The sequence below is a fragment of the Arachis stenosperma genome, chromosome 9, assembly GCF_014773155.1.
Source record: "Arachis stenosperma cultivar V10309 chromosome 9, arast.V10309.gnm1.PFL2, whole genome shotgun sequence".
Lineage (NCBI taxonomy): Eukaryota > Viridiplantae > Streptophyta > Magnoliopsida > Fabales > Fabaceae > Arachis > Arachis stenosperma.
Window position 1 is genome coordinate 87,024,877 of NC_080385.1, and position 19,139 is coordinate 87,044,015.

Below are 19,139 nucleotides of genomic sequence, written 5' to 3' on the forward strand. Positions count from 1 at the left end.
GCAATTTGTTGATTGAAAAATATTTTCGATAAGAGTAAGTTGAATTGAAATGAGTTAAGTACGGTTTCTCGAGAAGACACTCGTGAGTATGAAATTGGAGGTAATCGGCGTTGTTTTGAGTCTCGATTGTTTTGTTGACTGAGTGAGTTAAATCGAGAGGAAATCTCGATTCGAGGAATTGAGTAAGTCCTTCGAAGAGTTGGTCGAATAGCTATGGAAGTGGGAAAGTTAGTGGCTTTCATCACGCGAGGAAAACATGGAGAATATCTACAATTACGCAGCGGGAATAGTTACCAAGAGTGATTGTATTTAAAATTCGTAATTTTTATTTAATTGTAATTAATGGTGATTTAATTGACCGTTATGTAAGGTAGCTTATAAATACTAGGAAATGTTAGGGAATAAGGGTTGGAACTTTTACTCAGAAAAAATACTCTAGCACTCTCACATCCCAGGAAATTCCTGAGTTTGCATACGAGTTATATTTTCTGTAGGGTTCCTTCCACCTTCTTATTTCTTTCAATTTATTTTTCTGTAAATTTAACATTTCAATTAATCTCACTCACTAAGTGTTCTTTACTTTCTCTGTATAATTTATCTTTCTGCAATTTATCGTTGATGCTAAGATTCTTTTGATTTAATTAAAGGCGTTTTTATTGTTTTCTTTCAATTCTGATGCAAATCTTTTCATTCACCATGTGTTTAGTTTTCGAAAACTTTAATTTCTAATTTTTATTTATTAATTTATGAATTTTCTTTATCTTTATTTTAACATTTGTCTAATCGAAGACGCTTTGATGTACTTCTAGAAAACTGGTACTCGCACAGAGGAGTAGGCTTCGCTCCTAAACCACTAGATATCGAACCACCATCGATTTGCTAAAAATCGACAAAACACTAGCAAAATATTCTGAGAGGAGTTTTTGGTCAAATCTAGCGTATTTTCTTTTCAACTTGCAAGAATCTCTTATATTGAATTCAATTATAAAAAATATTCTGTATTTAAAAATATTCATAATTTAGTTATAATATATATAATAATCTCAATAAAATCATAATTTTTTGGATAATAATGTGTGATTTTAATTTTAATAATACTTTTAAAATTTTATAGCTATCGTAAATTCGTAATTATTGTAGTCATAGTTGATCTTGGTATGTTTTGTTATGTAATAATGTTTAATGAGTAATGTTATACATCTAAATTTTTTTATAAATTAAGTTTAACCAAGTTAAACAATAAGATTTAGAAAAATATTAGTCATAAATTATTTTTGTTATGTTAGACTAATTTAATTTAACTTAGTTAATAAAAAGACTTAGATGTGTAGCATTATTCATGTTTTAATATCGTTGATGATATATCAACTATGAATTATATTTATGACACGAACGGCGAGGGGTTTCAGGCTTTGAAACAAGCTGTAGGGACGACCCCACAGACGACAATGACGGACGGTGAGAAAAGCGCGGACGATGCCCAGCTTCACGGGTTGGAGTAAGACAACGACGAATGGTGGGCAAGAGGATGGTGAGCAAAGCTGGTGATTGGCGACTGGGTTTGCACGACAAAAGAGGGGAGGAGGGTGCGTGGCTGGCCAGGAGAGAGAGCTTGGCTGGGTTAGCTTCCTTTTTTTTCCCAAGGTAAGAACTTACAAGGGAATGGGGAATGTGGGGAATTGGGGATTTTTGGGGGGTGGGGGACTACGTCGTTTTGGGAGGGATTTAAAAAAAAATAAAAAAGGCAATTTTTAGAGGGAGGGAAACGACGGCGTTTTGGTTAGGGGTTAAAAAAAATAATGAAAAAACCGTCACTTTAGATCACCTGTAATAACTGTGATTATAGGTATTCTATGGTCACCCTTTTTCAAAAAATTGTGACTATAGACCTTTTTAGATCACCTCAAAACCGTTATCATAGACTCTTTTAGGTCACCCTTTTTTGAAAAATCAGCCATAACCACAGATCTTTTTAGATCACTCTCAAAACCGTGACTATAGACCATTTTAGACTACTTTTTTTAAAAAAACTGTAACCATAGATATTCTATGGTCACTCTCTTCTTAATGCCGTGACCATAACTTTTTTTTGTCACGATAAAAAACCGTGACCATAAACTCTTTATGGCTACGATTTTTTACCATGATTAAAAAAATCATAGCCATAGACCCAAAATGTTGCAGTGTTATCAGTTGCAACTCCATAAGTTATATATGTTGTCTATGCATTAATTGGATTTAAATATAATAAGTATTGCAATTAATATCTTAGTTGAACTGTTCGTGTTTGCATAAATTTTGAATTTGATATCAATCTTTTCTATTTTTTAGCTCACAATACAAATCATACTTAAAAGGTTGAGGTTGCAGCCAGAGATTACTTTTCTAAAATCTATGATAATCTTTTTTTTAGTGTTTGTGCTATATCTTGAGTTTGAAATTGGTTTTAAGAAGGGAAGAAATTTACAGGACGCTTCTCTACGCCACTATATTCATTTTGGATTATTATTCGTTGATTGTCCTCATATAATATATTTATACAGACTGATGTATGAAATAAGAATAAGATCAACATTGGAGAAATCATTCGATAGGTCCTAATAGCAAATTATCTACTACTAAGGTTGCACGAGGATTTGGTAAACAAAATTTTGGAGCTTAGTTTGTGTATATGCTTTAATTTTTTTCGATGTGTGTTGTTCTATAATTTGGATTCTGAGGTTTAAAACTAATGTAACAGTAGTAACTTTAGTTTGTTTGAACTATTGAATTTTTGATAGTATTATTATTTAGAACTTTTTTAGTTGTTATAATTCAAATACAATTTTTTAATATTATATCGTACAATTCGTAATTTATTTTTATTAGATTTGGTCTCTTGATACACAACTAGAAAATGGATTAATACAGACAGTTTTACAGACGGATTTATCTTTATTACAGACGAATTTTTGGTTACCGACGAAATTACCAACAGATTTTGTCCCTCTGTAAAAGCCCCGTCGGAAATTATTTACCGACGGATTTTTTTTCCATCGAAAAATTACAGACGGATTTTTACCAGTTATCGACAGATTTTCCCTCTGTAAATTTTCTATCCATTTCCCAAAGGCGACGAACTTTCCAACAGATTTTTCATCTGTAATTACAGACATATTTTCAGACGGATTTTCCGTCTGTAATTACAGACAGATTTTTCGACAAATTTTCCGTCTGTAATTACAGACAGATTTTTTGATAGATTTTTCGTCTGTAATTACAGACGAATTTTCCGACAGAGTTTTCGTCTGTAATTTGAACTTTGGAAAATCATCACACATTTTGATTACAGACAGAAAATCCATCTGTAAATCCGTCAGTAAGTAAAATAGAATTTTTTTATTTTTCTAATTGCAAAATAAACTTGTTTTCATACAAAATAAATATAAATTTAATACAAATTTTTTATCTAATTTGTATTTGAATATTTATAATATTTCAAAAAATAAATAAATTCATCGTATTATGAAGTACTATAAACAAGCAAGTCCATATAATTCAAAACATAAATAAAATGTATTGATCATTAATTATAATTCCTAGTATATTGTTCAACTATACTAAAACTATCAGCTATAATCTTCAGTGTCATCTTCATCCTCATCATCATCATAGTCCTCATCCGAAGACATTAAGGGTGGCGGCGGTGGTAGTGGAACTGCACTAGAACTACTTGACGCTCTAACCTTCTCATAATAGCTAATCTTTCTTTTGTGACACATTTAACTTAGACACTAAGAGCTATATTTCTCACCGGAAGTGCTAGTTTCCACAACAGGACTTCTGGTTGCCACAGGAGAAGAATCAGGTGATTTTTTCTTCTTCTCAGCAGTAAGAACTTGAGAGAGAGCAGCTACTGCTGCTGCTCTTTGTGATCCTTGACTTCTTCCAATTGTCTTAGGGCTAGAACTTTTGGTTCCGGATGATGATTTAAATGCAGAATTTAAAGCAGCCAAAGCTTTTGCTCTTTGTCTTGGTCCTCCTTGATTCAGCCCATTCAATCTATCTTGTGACTGTGAGAATAGAAAGTATTAGAAAGAAAGGCAAGTTCCAACGGAGTATGAAATCATCATAATCTGTGACTTGATTTGGAGATGTTCAATTCAATTTAAAAATTGATATCTTTCCTTCATTTTTCTTTTTGGCAAATTTAATTTAAATACTATGATATTCTTTCCTTCAATTTTCTTTTCGGCAAAGATGGAAAAACCTGAACCTGTACCTACCTAAATATAATTATTAAATTTACCACTAATAACAAAAGAAAAGATACCATATACAATATGCTTAAATGCTTCATCATTATCCTACACCCTCTTGTTAGGAGAACCTACTTTTGGTTGAATTTCATTGACTATAAAACAACAAAGAAAAACATAGTTTATACAATCTTAAACATGTTGTCATACCATACTGGATGTCATATCAGAAGATGAATTAAAGGCATTAGACAAGGCAGCCAAAGCTTCAACTCTTTGTCTTGGTCCCCCTTGACTTGGCCCATTAGACTTTTCCTGTCAACATATTCAGGCATAGTTAAACAGATATTCATTGCACAACATATTTACTGTACAGTATTAGAGTAAGAAAAACAGCAAAACTTTTGTCATCAAAATTAATAACTCAGGTCTATACCTCTACAGCATGGCAAATCCCGAAGAGTAGTAATGTCACCTTTTTCTGGAAAGAGTTCCTCTGAACTTGCATTGCATCAGGAAATAATCCATAAGGTGGCTCATTTTGAAACATGGATATGCACATGGATTACCTAATCAATTTCAGAAATCACACATATATCTGATATACTTCGGCTAAGTATATGTATTGATAGCATTATGTAGCACTATAATAAATATAATAGTAACTTTTACATGCAGCAAACTATAATCAACAACTGCAGATGATAATAATTGCCAGAACAAAGTCATTTCTAAGAAAATAAGACAAATAAAAAATTAGAATTCTGTTATGTTGTAGCACATACCGAAGCTTTAGCATGGTCCCATGGAAAGTATGTTGTGAAAAAGCATGGTTCATTCCCTTCTGTTACTTTATATAGCGGTACCCGAGGAGATAGTCCCTCCAGTGATACAGCCTTATCTATATAGCTCTGAGAAAATTTTCCAGAAGAAATCAAGTAAAGGACAATATGAGAAATAAATGCTCAAATCTGTTGAGCATGTTTACCTGGCCAATTTCAAAAGCATTTTGTTTTTCTTTTGGGTCCACAGACTGGCCAATCCAAACAAACACTTCTGCATCCGTGTCTAGTATGAGGATGTCCTCTGTTAACAAATCATCTTGGAAAAATTTGTACACTTCCTCTACCAGGAGAGTAACGTCAAAGGTAGATTTAGAAGAAAAACAAAACCTATAGTTATAGAGTTACAACTGACTGGTTTCCTAGCAAGAGTGTGAAAGTTTACATAATGTGGTAATCACAAACTCACCTAAAACTTTCCTGGTGCATCGACATTGCATAAGAATATACAAAATAGAAATGGTCAGCTTAGTTGAATATCATTAAACAAATATGGAGTTTCATAATTATATGGAGAAGTACTTATATGATGATACCTCTATTAAAAGAGAAACTAAACAAATGTGGTTCTCTGATAGTGTCATTGTTGACTTTTTTGCTGGTGTAACTCTGTTTTTCTCCAAGAGCAAACCAGAAAGTAGAGCTTTCTGTTCTTTCTTTAGCATGCTTTAAAGTAACTCCAGGCAATGAGAAACTGAAAAAGAACATAGATCACATAGATCACAATAAGCAATGAGAAAGCACAGCGATTACGATAAGCAAAAAAAATCATATGAATTTTGAGTTGAAGTCTGGGAAAAATATATATACAAATAAGATACACCTAAAGCTTTTTGGCATAGATATTATCAAGATAAACTTATTCCTCTCCCCACTTATTCCTTCTTTAGCATGCTTTAAAGTAACTCCAGGCAATGAGAAACTGAAAAAGAACATAGATCACATAGATCACAATAAGCAATGAGAAAGCACAGCGATTACGATAAGCAAAAAAAATCATATGAATTTTGAGTTGAAGTCTGGGAAAAATATATATACAAATAAGATACACCTAAAGCTTTTTGGCATAGATATTATCAAGATAAACTTATTCCTCTCCCCCCCCCAACACAAAAAATAAATAAATAAATAAATAAATAAATAAATAAGGTCTGTGAAGTATTCAACCTGCAAGAGAATCCAAGCATACAGCTGTTACAAAGCAGCCTTCCAAATTTAACAGAGCAAGATTTTGTAGCCCTGAAATGAGGCAAGAAAAGAAGATAAGCATGAAATCTGTGCAGGTTTGTAAGCTCTGCAGGTAAATTCAATGAAAAATCTGTGTTGTTACTCATTTCACCATGTATGCTTGTGCAGTGAATGTAATAATTAGAATATCAGTGACTTTGCCTCACATACGGAAGAATATGAAACCAACCTGATAGAGGTTTCATATCGACATCTATTATGCAATTACACCACTTCAGATTCAGAGATTCCAACTTGGTTAAACCTAAAAAGCATGGGCCATATCCTTATAGAATAACACAAATTTTTATCCGGTCAAAGTTTTAACCTTAAAATCACAAAAATTATAAGAGAAAATATAGAGGGTAGTTAAAGACAAAGATTGGAGTTGAGTTAAGAAAGAGCACCTGAGGCACACTCTTGTGTCTAGAAGTGGCTATTTCATTAATGATTGGACTCTCCATAACTGAATTAGTACCCCATTATTTTGAGTAAGATCCTAATGGTGACCATGCAGCCAAATAGATTCCTTTCTGCTTGTAAAATTCTCTGAGTTTCCCTTGTTGCCATGATGAGCTCATTTTCACCTAAAGTCAAAATTGAATATAGGCACATCATTATTGTTAAAATGAAAAAAAAAGAAATTATTCAATTTAAAATTGTGTGTTCTAATGTGTCTAAATTTTTAACTATTTGATACAAATAATCAAATATAAATGGTGGACTCTACTCCTTTACCCCTCATCTTTTAAACAAATTAAACACAAATTTTATAGACACCAAAAATTTTTTTATTTAAAATATGTATATTTATTTGATAAATTTAATCCCTTTTGGCAAGTGTTGCTATTGAATTTTCTTACTTGATTGACAGCAGGAGGAATAGTTGCATTTTCTAAGAGCTGTGTGAGTTTTTTAATGCCAAAGTTGCTTACAACAATGAATTTGACTAAGCCTAATCTTTGACACTCTTCCATGGCTTCCCATGTTCCTTCTATGTCAAAGGGAAGCAAATCATCCTTTCTTATTTCAAAAGCTCCATCAGCTTCAGGTTTCAACCTCACTGGCATATGAATCAAGTAGAGGTCTAAATAGTCCAACTCAAGTTTCCTAATCAATTTGAAGAGCAATTATACATCGGTGAGATTATATACAAGGGAAGTTGAGTAACTTAATTAAATAGAGAAGCTTCTATTCTAAATTCTAATCAATAACAAATCTGATAGTTTGATGGAATTGATGGTTCAAGGCCAAAAGAAAAAAGAAAGAACGAACTTACAGTTAATTTAATATGCTAAATTTGTAGTGGGTGAAAGTTGTCAAAAATAGAAAGACTTAAGCTTATGCATAGTTCTATGTAAGTGCTCTAGAAACGGTAGCATTAGTTTCACTGCCATTGATGCTGAGACAGTTATATTAATTTAGAGATGGAAATAAATAGCATATTTCTCATAGATATTAAAAAGTTATATTAATTTCTACATAATATAGTACATGCATAAAATTCTAAGAATATATTTTAAAAGTATCAGTTATCTAAGACAGAAAATTGCTGGAAATGGCCCAGTTCTTTTAACCAATATACTTAACATCCAAGCAGCTGAAAACACAAGTGAAATACAAAGGATTGAGAAACTCACTAGATTGCTATTTGAGTATATTTATTACAACTAGTAGTAAAGTCCTTAGCAGATCAGTTTGAGGCCCAATTACAACTGGTAGTAAAAGTAGAAGTAATACATTAGCTTTTTGTTCTCTTATTTTCACCCGAAGTTAGTTGCTTAAACAAAGTTAACATGGAACCAAAGAAAGAACAAAATATCACACGTGTATTTACAATTCAGAATCACAAAAAAAACTCCTTGTCCTCTATAAGAAGAGGCAGTCACATATGTATATATTTTACTAATCATAGGTAAGGCAAATGAATTGGTTCAGTTCAGTTCTATATCTATATAGGTTGCCTAGTTGCTTTTACTTCATTTTTGGTAGCTCCTATTGGCCATAATAAGATAGTGATTTATATTGAGAATAAGGGAGTGTTTTACCTGTCAAAAACTCATTTTAACACATCACATACCCACAAGCATTAAATTAAAGATCTACTTTATTTAAATTAAAAGGCCTAGCAGTCAGTTAGAAAACAACAAAAACAACAACAACAAAGCCTTGTCCCACTAAGTGGGGTCGGCTACATGAATCAAACGACGCCATTGTGCTCTGTCATGTATCATGTCTACAGAGAGACCGTTTACATGTAGATCTCGTTTGACCACCTCACGGATGGTCTTCTTAGGTCTTCCTCTGCCTTTCGCTCTTTGTCCATCTTCCATCTCATCCACCCTCCTGACTGGATGTTCTATCGGTCTTCTTCCCACATGTCCAAACCACCTGAGACGCGATTCAACCATCTTTTCCACAATGGGTGCTACTCCAACTCTCTCCCTTATATCTTCATTCCTTATTTTATCCAATCGCGTATGACCACTCATCCATCTCAACATCTTCATCTCTGCCACACTCAGCTTATGTTCGTACTCCCCTTTAGCCGCCCAACACTCCGTACCATACAGCATAGCCGGTCTTATAGCGGTGCAATAGAATTTACCTTTAAGTTTTAAAGGCACTTTTTGTCGCATATAAAACCAGATGCACTCCGCCATTTTGACCAACCTGCTTGGATCCTATGATTTACATCCTGTTCAATCTCTCCATTATCCTGTATGATGCACCCAAGATACTTAAAACTTTTAACTTTTCGTAGGATGTTTTCTCCAATCTTCACCTCTATATTGGAGTTTTCCCTTCTCAGACTGAATTTACATTCCATATATTCCGTCTTGTTACGGCTTATGCGCAGACCATACACTTCTAGAGCTTCTCTCCATAACTCCAACTTCTTATTTAGGTCTTCCCTTGACTCTCCCATAAGGACGATATCATCGGCAAAAAGCATGCACCATGGCACAGGCTCTTGGATGTGCTCTGTGAGTACTTCCAAGACTAATGTGAAAAGGTATGGACTTAAGGATGATCCCTGGTGTAATCCTATACCAATAGGGAATTCCTCTGTCACACCACCTTGAGTCTTCACACTAGTTGTGGCCCCATCATACATGTCTTTGATTGCCCGAATATATGCGATCCTTACTCTCCTCTTTTCTAAAACCTTCCATAAGACCTCCCTTGGTACCCTATCATACGCTTTTTCCAAATCAATAAACACCATGTGCAGATCCCTTTTATTACTACGATACCTCTCCATCATCCTTCTTAATAGGTATATCGCTTCAGTGGTAGATCTGCCTGGCATAAATCCAAATTGGTTCTCTGTTACTTGTGTCTCTTTTCTCAACCTCCGTTCTATCACCCTTTCCCATAACTTCATAGTATGACTCATAAGCTTAATCCCTCTATAGTTTCCGCAACTTTGTATATCCCCCTTATTCTTGTAGATAGGTACCAAGGTGCTCTTTCTCCACTCATCAGGCATCTTCTTTGACCTTAAAATCTCATTAAAAAGCTTGGTTAACCAGTTGATGCCTTTTCCTCCAAGACCCTTCCAAACCTCAATCGGGATATTATCAGGTCCTACTGCCCTGCCATTTTTCATCTGCTTTAGAGCCTCTTTTACCTCGAAGTCTCGAATCCTTCGATAGTAGTCAAAGTTTTGATCTTCTTCCCTTGTGCATAATCGACCAAGGCTCGGAAGAGTCTTCTGTCCCTCATTAAATAACTCGTAGAAGTAGCTCTTCCACCTTTCATTAATCTTCTCCTCTTGAGCCAACACCTCTCCATCCTTATCCTTTATGCACTTAACCTGATCCAAATCTCTCGTTCTTCTTTCCCGACTCTTTGCGATTCTATATATACATTTTTCTCCTTCTTTCGTGCCCAAAGACTGGTAGAGACCCTCATATGCTCTTGTCCTTGCTTCACTTATAGCCACTTTTGTCTCTTTCTTAGCCGCCTTATATTTTTCCCAGTTATCTGCATTGCGGCATAAAGACCACTCTTTAAAGCATTTCCTTTTTATCTTTATCTTTTCTTGTATACTTGCATTCCACCACCAGGACTCCTTGTCTCTTGGTCCTATTCCTTTAGATTCACCAAAACTTTCTTTTGCTGTTCTTCTAATAACTTCTGCCATCTCCCTCCACATCTCTTCCGTGCTTCCATTCCCATCCCACTTTGCCTCTTCTCCTACCCGTCTTAGGAAGCTTCTTTGTTCCTCACCTTTCATCCGCCACCACCTCGTCCTTGGGTTCTTCGTATGATGTCTTTTCCTCAACTTTTGCTCAACGCGAAAATCCATGACGAGCACCCTATGTTGTGTTGTCAAACTCTCTCCCGGGATAATTTTACAGTTAATGCAAAATTTCCGGTCGACTCTCCTCAACAAGAAGAAGTCGATTTGAGAGCTTGTCATGCCACTCTTATAGGTTATAAGATGTTCGTCTCTCTTTTTAAAACATGTATTTGCGATGAGAAGATCAAAAGTTGAGGAAAAGTCCAAAATAGTTTTACCTTCGGCATTGATCACCCCGAAACCATGGCCTCCGTGAATACTCCCATATCCAGTCACTTCTCTCCCAACATGGCCATTTAAATCTCCTCCTAAGAAAATCTTATCTCCCAAAGGTATGCCTTGAACCAAACTCTCTAGATCCTCCCAAAACCTTATCTTGTATTGTTCGTCTGAACCCACTTGCGGTGCATAGGCGCTAATCACATGGAAAGCACCTCCCTCTACCACTAGTTTGATAGAGATGATCCGATCTCCCACCCTCTTGACATCCACTACGTCCTTCTTCCACTGCTTATCCACAATTATTCCAACCCCATTCCTATTCTTCACCTTTCCTGTATACCAAAGTTTGAAACCAGAAGTATCCAACTCCCTAGCCTTTGCACCAACCCATTTCGTTTCTTGTAGGCACATAATGTTAATCTTCCTCCTTGTCATGGTGTCCACCACCTCCATGGACTTTCCTGTTAGAGTGCCTATGTTCCATGTCCCAAATCTCAACCTTCTGTCGTTTCGACCTTTATCTTTTCCTTTGTGAACTAGCTTATTTACCCTCGTCCGTTCACGAAAACGCGAGAATCCTTGCTCATTTAACACTACATCCGGGCACCGATGCAGCGGCTCTTGCTTCGACACCGTACTCGAGCCATACGGCGCGTTGCTTCCGGGCAACGACCTAGCTTTAGCGCAATAATGTCTTTGATTCATGTCATGGGGGTTCGGCTATATTTTTATGTTGGTTGCCGAAAACCTAACACAACCCTCCTCCTTTATCCGGGCTTGGGACCGGCTATGTACCGCAAGTGTAACATAGGCGGAGTTCAGTTAGAAAATAAAATTAAAAAAAAAAAATAATGACTACTACAGTATTAATCACTACTTGATCCATCACAAGCATATGAAGAAATGTAATCTAATTGGAAGCTGGTGTGAGTGTGAAGAGTCCTCCAATTTATTTGTTTCATTCAAGATAAAAATTAATTAAAGTGTAGTTATGTGTCACCATAAAAACCACCACCACTACAACAACAACTACTAAACATTGCATGGCTACATGAACCAAACAAAACAAGGCTATAGTATCCTGTCCTAAATCAAAATTAAATTTAAATAATTAACATTTAATCCCCTTTCAGATTTAAATATCTACCTTCCCACAATAATATAAGATTCTAATATATACTATATTCTATGGAAAATAAAATGTAGCTAGGGCAGAAGTAGAATGCTATGAAAAAGACAAGAATTTATGGATGTGAAGATAATTACAACACAGCTCACATCAATACCTTACATGCATGTATTAAAACTAGCTTATTAGACACTTGTTAATTAGCAAACTCTTAGAATAATATCCATGTCTTAAAAGTACCATTTTTCCCTAATTACTTGATATAAATAGAACTAAACTTTATAGTTCCTATCCTCAATTATCGGTTAGCTACTCAGCACATCATGCTCATATATATTTCATTCAGAAACCACTTTGGAAATATAATGAAGAAGAAAATTAAAGTAAGCTGCCAAGTTGATGAGAGAAAATAGAACAATAATTCTACTTTATTTATAACACATGCATGATAAAAGATATTATATGCAGAAAATTAATGATCATGATACATTATTTCTAATGGTGGAATCACTTATTAGTACCATCAATAACATACATTTTACAAAGTGTTTGACTCATAAAAAGATGAGAAACAAATAATACATCAAAGATCTTGTACTAATCTCAAAACTAAAACTTGATTACACATTTTTATTCACCCATTTTTGTTAATTATACTAACAGAGTATATCAGAAAAAAAACTTGTGTGCCATAGACTGAACAAAAATCTCTCAAAACTTCATTAGTTATTACTAATAACGAATAACATATAACAAATCAAAACTTGGCATAAAATTAAGTGTGATTAAGAGGGAATACATTAAGTTTTGAATGTATGAAATAAAAGATAAAAGATGATAGTGCTTACAGAGAAAGCAAGTAATCGAAAGCAAGAAGCGCTTCTATCTGCAAGAGAAGTGCATTCAGAGTAATCGTTTTCAAGAATATACCATAAAAATATATATAGAAGGCTTAGAAAATATAAAGATCCTAATAAATACAAGAATTAAAAATTGAATTATTAGAAGGTTTAGAAGCTAGCTCTCTTATTGAGGATAGATATACCACAGGCCATCGCTGAACCACATGCAACCAAAAACCACTCAGTTTTTGCTTCAATCTTGAAAGAGTTGTACTATATTGTCCTGATGTTGAAGGACTAACCGCAGAGTCCTGTGAACTACGGTTCCTGTAGCACTTTCACCATAACTCTCAACAATTTCTGAATCAGCAAACAAAAATTTTATGAACAAAATTAACAAACTACACAGCATTTAATATTATCATTATTTATGAACAAATATGAACAAAATTATGAATAGCAAACAGACATTTTATGAACAAAATTCACAAAGTACACAGCATTCAATATTATCAGTGCTTATGAACAAGTATGAATAAAAAAATGAGCAAAATTATGAACAGCAAAGTGACTGTTTAATAAATTACACAGCATTCAATGTTCTCAATTTATCGTACTCACCGGGTGTGAGGAGGAAGAGCAGTGACAGAAACACAAAAGGAGAGTGACAATTTATCGTACTCACCGACACAGAGAGAGAATGAGAGCGCTCGAACAGAGGAGATGGCCAACGAGCTTCCAAACAACGGCGATGGAGCTTCCAATCACGGCGACACAGCTTCCTACGACGGCGACGAATCTCCTACGGTGGCGGTGGAGGCTGTGTCTGTGTAGGGACTGCGGTGGCTGCGGGGCTGCGGGGCTGTGAGGCTGTGGGGTTGCGGGGAGCTGCAAGGGCTGATGCTGGGGCTGCGTGGCTGCAGTGGCGGCAGATATTGCGGTGGCTGCAGGCGGCGGGCTACAGGGCGAAGAGTTTGAGGGATGAGGGCGAAGAGGAGTGTGAATGGAGTGTGAATGGTGTTCGAATGGAGTGTGAATATGGGTGGTAATAAAATTAGGGTTTTCAATATTTCTGACGGAAATTTAAATTACAGATTTTTCATCTGTAATAATTCAATAAAACGCAGCGTTTTTTCTATTTAATTACAGACGGATTTTTCATCTGTAATTATTTTTTACTGGAAAAAAATTAATTTTTCTGACGGAATTATCGACGGATTTTCTTTTCCGTCTGTAATTTATGCTAATCTATTTTTTTCGACAAAAAATCTCTCTAAAATTCTCTCTGTATTTCAGTGGGATAAAATCCGTCAAAAATATCTGTCTGTAATAACTAGTTTTCTAGTTGTGATAATTGAACTAATTTAAAGTTAAAATTTTGTTGAATATAATATTTGAAATGATATTGATATCAATAAAAAAAGATCGTATCATTTTAAAGAAAAATCAATTAAATATTATATGTATAACTTATATATTAAATGAAATAATTAAAAATAATATTAAGTTTAAATTGAGTTGAGATTAAATATTAGAGTGACAAATCTTACATTGAGTCTCAAATCAATTTTTATAATTTATGATTTTACAAATATTTATGTGATATTTTGTAAAATCTAGAATAAAATTAAATTAAAATCAAGTATTAGAGATACTCTAATAATTTAAGTTCATTATGTTAATAAATCATGTTATTATTAAACCTAAAAGTATTATGTTTGGAAAAGATTAAAATGGTCTCAGTGGTTATCTTTATTATTTCAAATAATATTTATATTCAGAAGCGGAGTTTCATTAAGGCAAGGGGCTATGCCCCAAATTTTTTATAAAAAAAATTAGTAGAAGTCCTTCAAAAAATAAATAGTAGTTGAGTTGGCTCAAATACTTTATTATAATTTAGAGTATCTAAATTTAATTCCTATCTCATATTTTAATTGCATAATAATTTTTAGTTTTAGAGTGGGCCTTTGTTGGCTTCATAACACATCAAAATTAAAAGATAAAATCAAAACGCTTTGCTAAAAAATTAGGTTTTTTATTTATTTAATTTAATATTATTTTATATATTATTATTTATTTAATTTATTTTTTATATGATAAAAAATATTAGAATATTTAATAACTATTGATATTATTGTATTTGTATAAATTGATAAAAAAATCAATAAATATTATAATTTTTTTAATATTATCTTTCTAATTTTTTTACATATTTTACAGGATATATATTTAAATTTTTATACAAAATAATGATGAAAAATCAAAGAATTGATGCATTTTTTAAGAGAAAGGCTAATATTCAAGAAGGAGAACATATAACTTCTAAAATATCAACACTAGTAAATAGTTCTTCTACTTTAATGAATCACGAAGAAAGTGAGATACAACTTTCAAAATTTCAAAGAGTTGCATCTGATGAATTTGACCTTAATTTTTTGGAATGAGACCCTGAAAAATGGCTTTAAATTTCGCAATATCATCCAAACCAAAAAGATGAGGTTAGAGGAGCTTATCTTAAACGGGGTCCATATTAAAATCATCTTGACAATTATCCTTTATCTTATAGAATTATTTATTTATTATCTTATTAGTAACAAACTTAAAAAATAATTATATTTATAAATTTTATTTTGATATAAATATTATTATTAAATTTTTATGTTAAATTTTTGACCCCTCAAAATTTTGTTTCAAACTCCGCCACTGTTTATATTTATTAAAATTTAGGATGTTTGTGAAAATTGTTCTCTTTTACTATTTGTATTATTAAGATTTTGATTATCATCATTAGGTTTAAGTTGATTAATAACTAATTTAATCGAAAATTTTGTATATGATTATTCTATTTTCACAAGTCTAACAAAAATAAAATTTCTACAATGTCCATATATTTATGATATTGTAATAATTATGTAGTGAAAATAAAAAATAGAATTATCTTAAACAACCAAGTTTATGTTCGTTTTTTTTTCTTTCTTTTAATTATTATTAGGATTAATTGTATTGTTCATATTATTATCGATTGATATTATGTAAAGAAAAAATATCAAAATTACACATATAATTTCTCTGTATAAACGTGCATTTTAATTTAATATTATTGGATGTAAATATTAAAGATTTTTTTCAGATTATCTGTTGAAAATAAGTAAATAACACATGATTTCGTGCAGATGCACAGGGGTGTTCATGGTTTGATTAATCCAAAAATCAAACCAATTTTTTGGTTAACCAAAAATATAGTCTTGGTTATTAACCAAATTAGTTTTACATTATAAAACTGGTTATTAATCGGTTAATAAAATTTAAAATCGGTTTTTAACCGATTATTAAAATAAAAACCGATTTTTAAAAAAAAATCATTTTTTATATAGAAAAACCGGATTTTACATAAAAAATCGGTTTTTTCATTAAAAATCGGTTTTTCACCAAAAACTAATTTTTATACCAAACAATTGGTTTTTACAATTAAAAACCGGTTTTTACACAAAAATTAATTTTTTTACATACAAAAATCCAAATTTTAACCATTTTTTAAATTGAATTTTTTTATTATAAAAATTAATTTTTTTTCTTTCTAAATGATATGAGTAACATTTGAAAATAATGAAATCTCTTCCATTGCTTCGTTCCTTTTTTCTTTCTTATCTCTTTTCAACATTTTCTATAAATAATTTTTTCTAATGTAAATAATTTTCTTTCTAAATGATACGAGTAACTTTTTCTTATCTCCTTCTCTCCATCTCTCTCCTTTTCTCTCCACCTCCTCTCATCTCTTCCTTCTCTCTCTCTCTCTCTTTTCCCTTTTTCTCCCTCTCCCTTCTCTTTGTCTTCCTCTCTTTCTCCCCTTCTCTCCCATATCTCTCCCCTCCACTCTCTCTCATCCTCTCTTCATTCTCTCTCTCTCTCTCTCTCTCTCTCTCTCTCCCCTATTTTTCTCTCTCCCCATCCTCTCTCTCTTCCTCTCTTCCTTTTCTCTCTCTCTTCCCCTCCTATCTATCTATCTATCTATCTCTCTCTCTCTCTCTCTCTCTCTCTCTCTCTCTCTCTCCCATTCCCCTCTTTTTCACCCTTCCATTTCTTTCTCTCTATCCTTCTCTCCCTCTCTCTCTCCATGCTCTCTCTCCCCTCCCCTCTTTCGCTATCCCCTCTTCTCCCTCTCTCCTTCCCTCTCCCCTCCTCTCTCTCCCTCTCTCTTTCTGTATCTCTCTCATTCTCTCTTCCTCTCTCTCTCCTTATTTTCTTTCTCCCCTTTTTCTCTCTCTCTTTTTCTCTCTCTCTTTCACTTCTTCACTCTTGTCATCTCTCCCCTTTTTCTCTCTCTCCTCCTCTATCTCCTTTTTATCTCTCTCTTCTCTCTCCTCTCTCTCTCGCTTTGGAGAAAAGAGAGAGAAGAGAGATAGAGAGTGAGAAAAGGCTGAGAGAGAAAGAGAAAAGAGAGAGTAGGAGAAGAAAGAGGAGAAGGAGAGAGAAGGAAGAGAGGAAGAGAAGGAGAGAGAGGGAAGGGGAGAGAGAGAAAGAAGAAAAGAAAAGAGCGAGAGCAAGAAAGAAAGAAAGAAAGAAAAAAGAGAGGAGCGAGAGAGAAAGAGAAAGAGAGAAAAGAAAAAACAAGAGAGAGAGATAGAAAGAAAAGGGAGGGGAAAGAGAGGAAGGAAAGGGGAGAGAGAGAAAGAGAGAAAAGGGAAATGAAAGGAGAAAGGAAAGAGATAGGAGAGAGAGAAAGAGAGGAGAGAGAGGAGGAGGATGAGGAGATACAGGAAGAGAAAGAGGGAAAGGGAGAGATGAGTAGGGAGAGGAAAGGGATGAGAGAGAAAAAGAGAGAGAAGGGAGAGGGAGAAAGAGGGTAATGAGAGAGAAAGAGACAAAGGGGAGAGTAGGAGAGAGAGACAGAGAGAGAAAGAGAAAGAGAAGAAGAGAGGGGGAAGAGCAAAGGAGAGAGAGAAAGAGGAAAATGGGAGAGAGAGAGAGAGAGAGGGAAAGAAGGATAGAGAGACAAGGGAGTAAGAAAGAAAGGGGATGTGGAGAGAGAGAGAGAGAGAGAGAGAGAGAGAGAGAGAGAATGTGAGGGGAGAGAGAGAAAAAATAGGGAGAAGGGAAAAGACTGAAAGAGATAGATAAGGGAGAGAGATGAAGAGAGAAAGAGTAGCAGGGGAGAGAGAGAGAGAGAGAGAGAGAGAGAGAGAAGGGGGAGAAAGAGAAAAAGAGAGAGAGAGGGAAATGAGAGAGAGATAGAGAGGGAAAAGAGTGAGAGAGAGAGAGAGAGAAGGGGAGAGAGAGAGAGAGAGAGAGAAGAGAGAGGGGAAGCAAGGGGGAGAGAGAGGGAGAAGGGAGAGAAAGAGGGAAAAAAGAAGAAAGAGAAAGGAGAGAGAAAAAAAGGGAGAATTTAATTTGGTTTTGGTTTTGGTTAATCGGTTAAAAATCATTTTTTTTTAATTTGGTTTTGGTTAACGAATTTTAAAAAATATGAATATAATTTTTAAAATTATTTTATTAAACTGGTTAACCAAAATGTGGTTATAATTTTTTAACCGGTTAACCACATTTTGGTTTTTTTATGAACACCCTGGACCTTGGACTAGTGTGGATATGGATAGAGGGAAAATCGTTGCTCATGGTTTGGCAAAAGTGGGTGGAACTATATGCTGCTTAGTTTTAGATGTTAGTAGTTTTTTAAGCAATTAAACGTATATGCTTAAAATTTTGTTATAACGTAATTAAATCTTCTTTAAAACTAATTATAGTATTTGATGCAATGTTAAATTTAGCTGATGCCAAGCCGTTTCAAATTCAAAGCATTATTTGCAACTCCTTCAATTACGACTCTTACTCTCCATCATCGATTCCCAACCGTCTCCAATTTTCTCAGCCATGCAACAATAACGCCATGAAACAAGAGGGGGAAAAAAGGTGACAAAACAAAAACAAAAAACAACAACAAAACAATAACACTAACAAAATCAAAGCAATAAAAACACAGATACACACACAAGAGAGTTGGAATTGAAAGAACATACAGAACAAGCAAACATTGAAACACAAAAGAAGAAAAACCCAAAAGAAAAACACACTATCCACCATTCTCCTCTTGCCTGGTTTGGCCTCTCCAACCCAGGTAGCTAGATCTATAGTTTTCTAAGCCTCTATGTATGAGTGACTTACTTAGGTAGCCCCTTGATAAACACTTAAACTACTCCCACTTCATTTTTTTCCTTGGCGTACAGGACAAAAAAAAAATAACCCAAATACCTCATGCCACGTTAGTTTTCCAGAATTCCTGTACGCCTCTCTCTCTCTCTCTCTCTCTCTCTCTCTCTCTCTCTCTCTCTCTCT

General features: G+C 34.0%; 1 protein-coding gene across 1 annotated transcript in view; it reads left to right on the plus strand.

The window, feature by feature from the left end:
• The first annotated feature begins 6,324 nt into the window (after positions 1-6,324).
• LOC130949684 (receptor-like protein kinase ANXUR1) overlaps positions 6,325-19,139 on the plus strand; it is an 18,080-nt gene continuing 5,265 nt past the window's right edge. Inside the window, exons 1-2 of the mRNA XM_057878337.1 lie at positions 6,325-6,380; positions 12,238-12,314. Coding sequence (XP_057734320.1) covers positions 6,325-6,380; positions 12,238-12,314 — 133 coding nt within the window. The remainder of the gene's footprint in view (positions 6,381-12,237; positions 12,315-19,139) is intronic.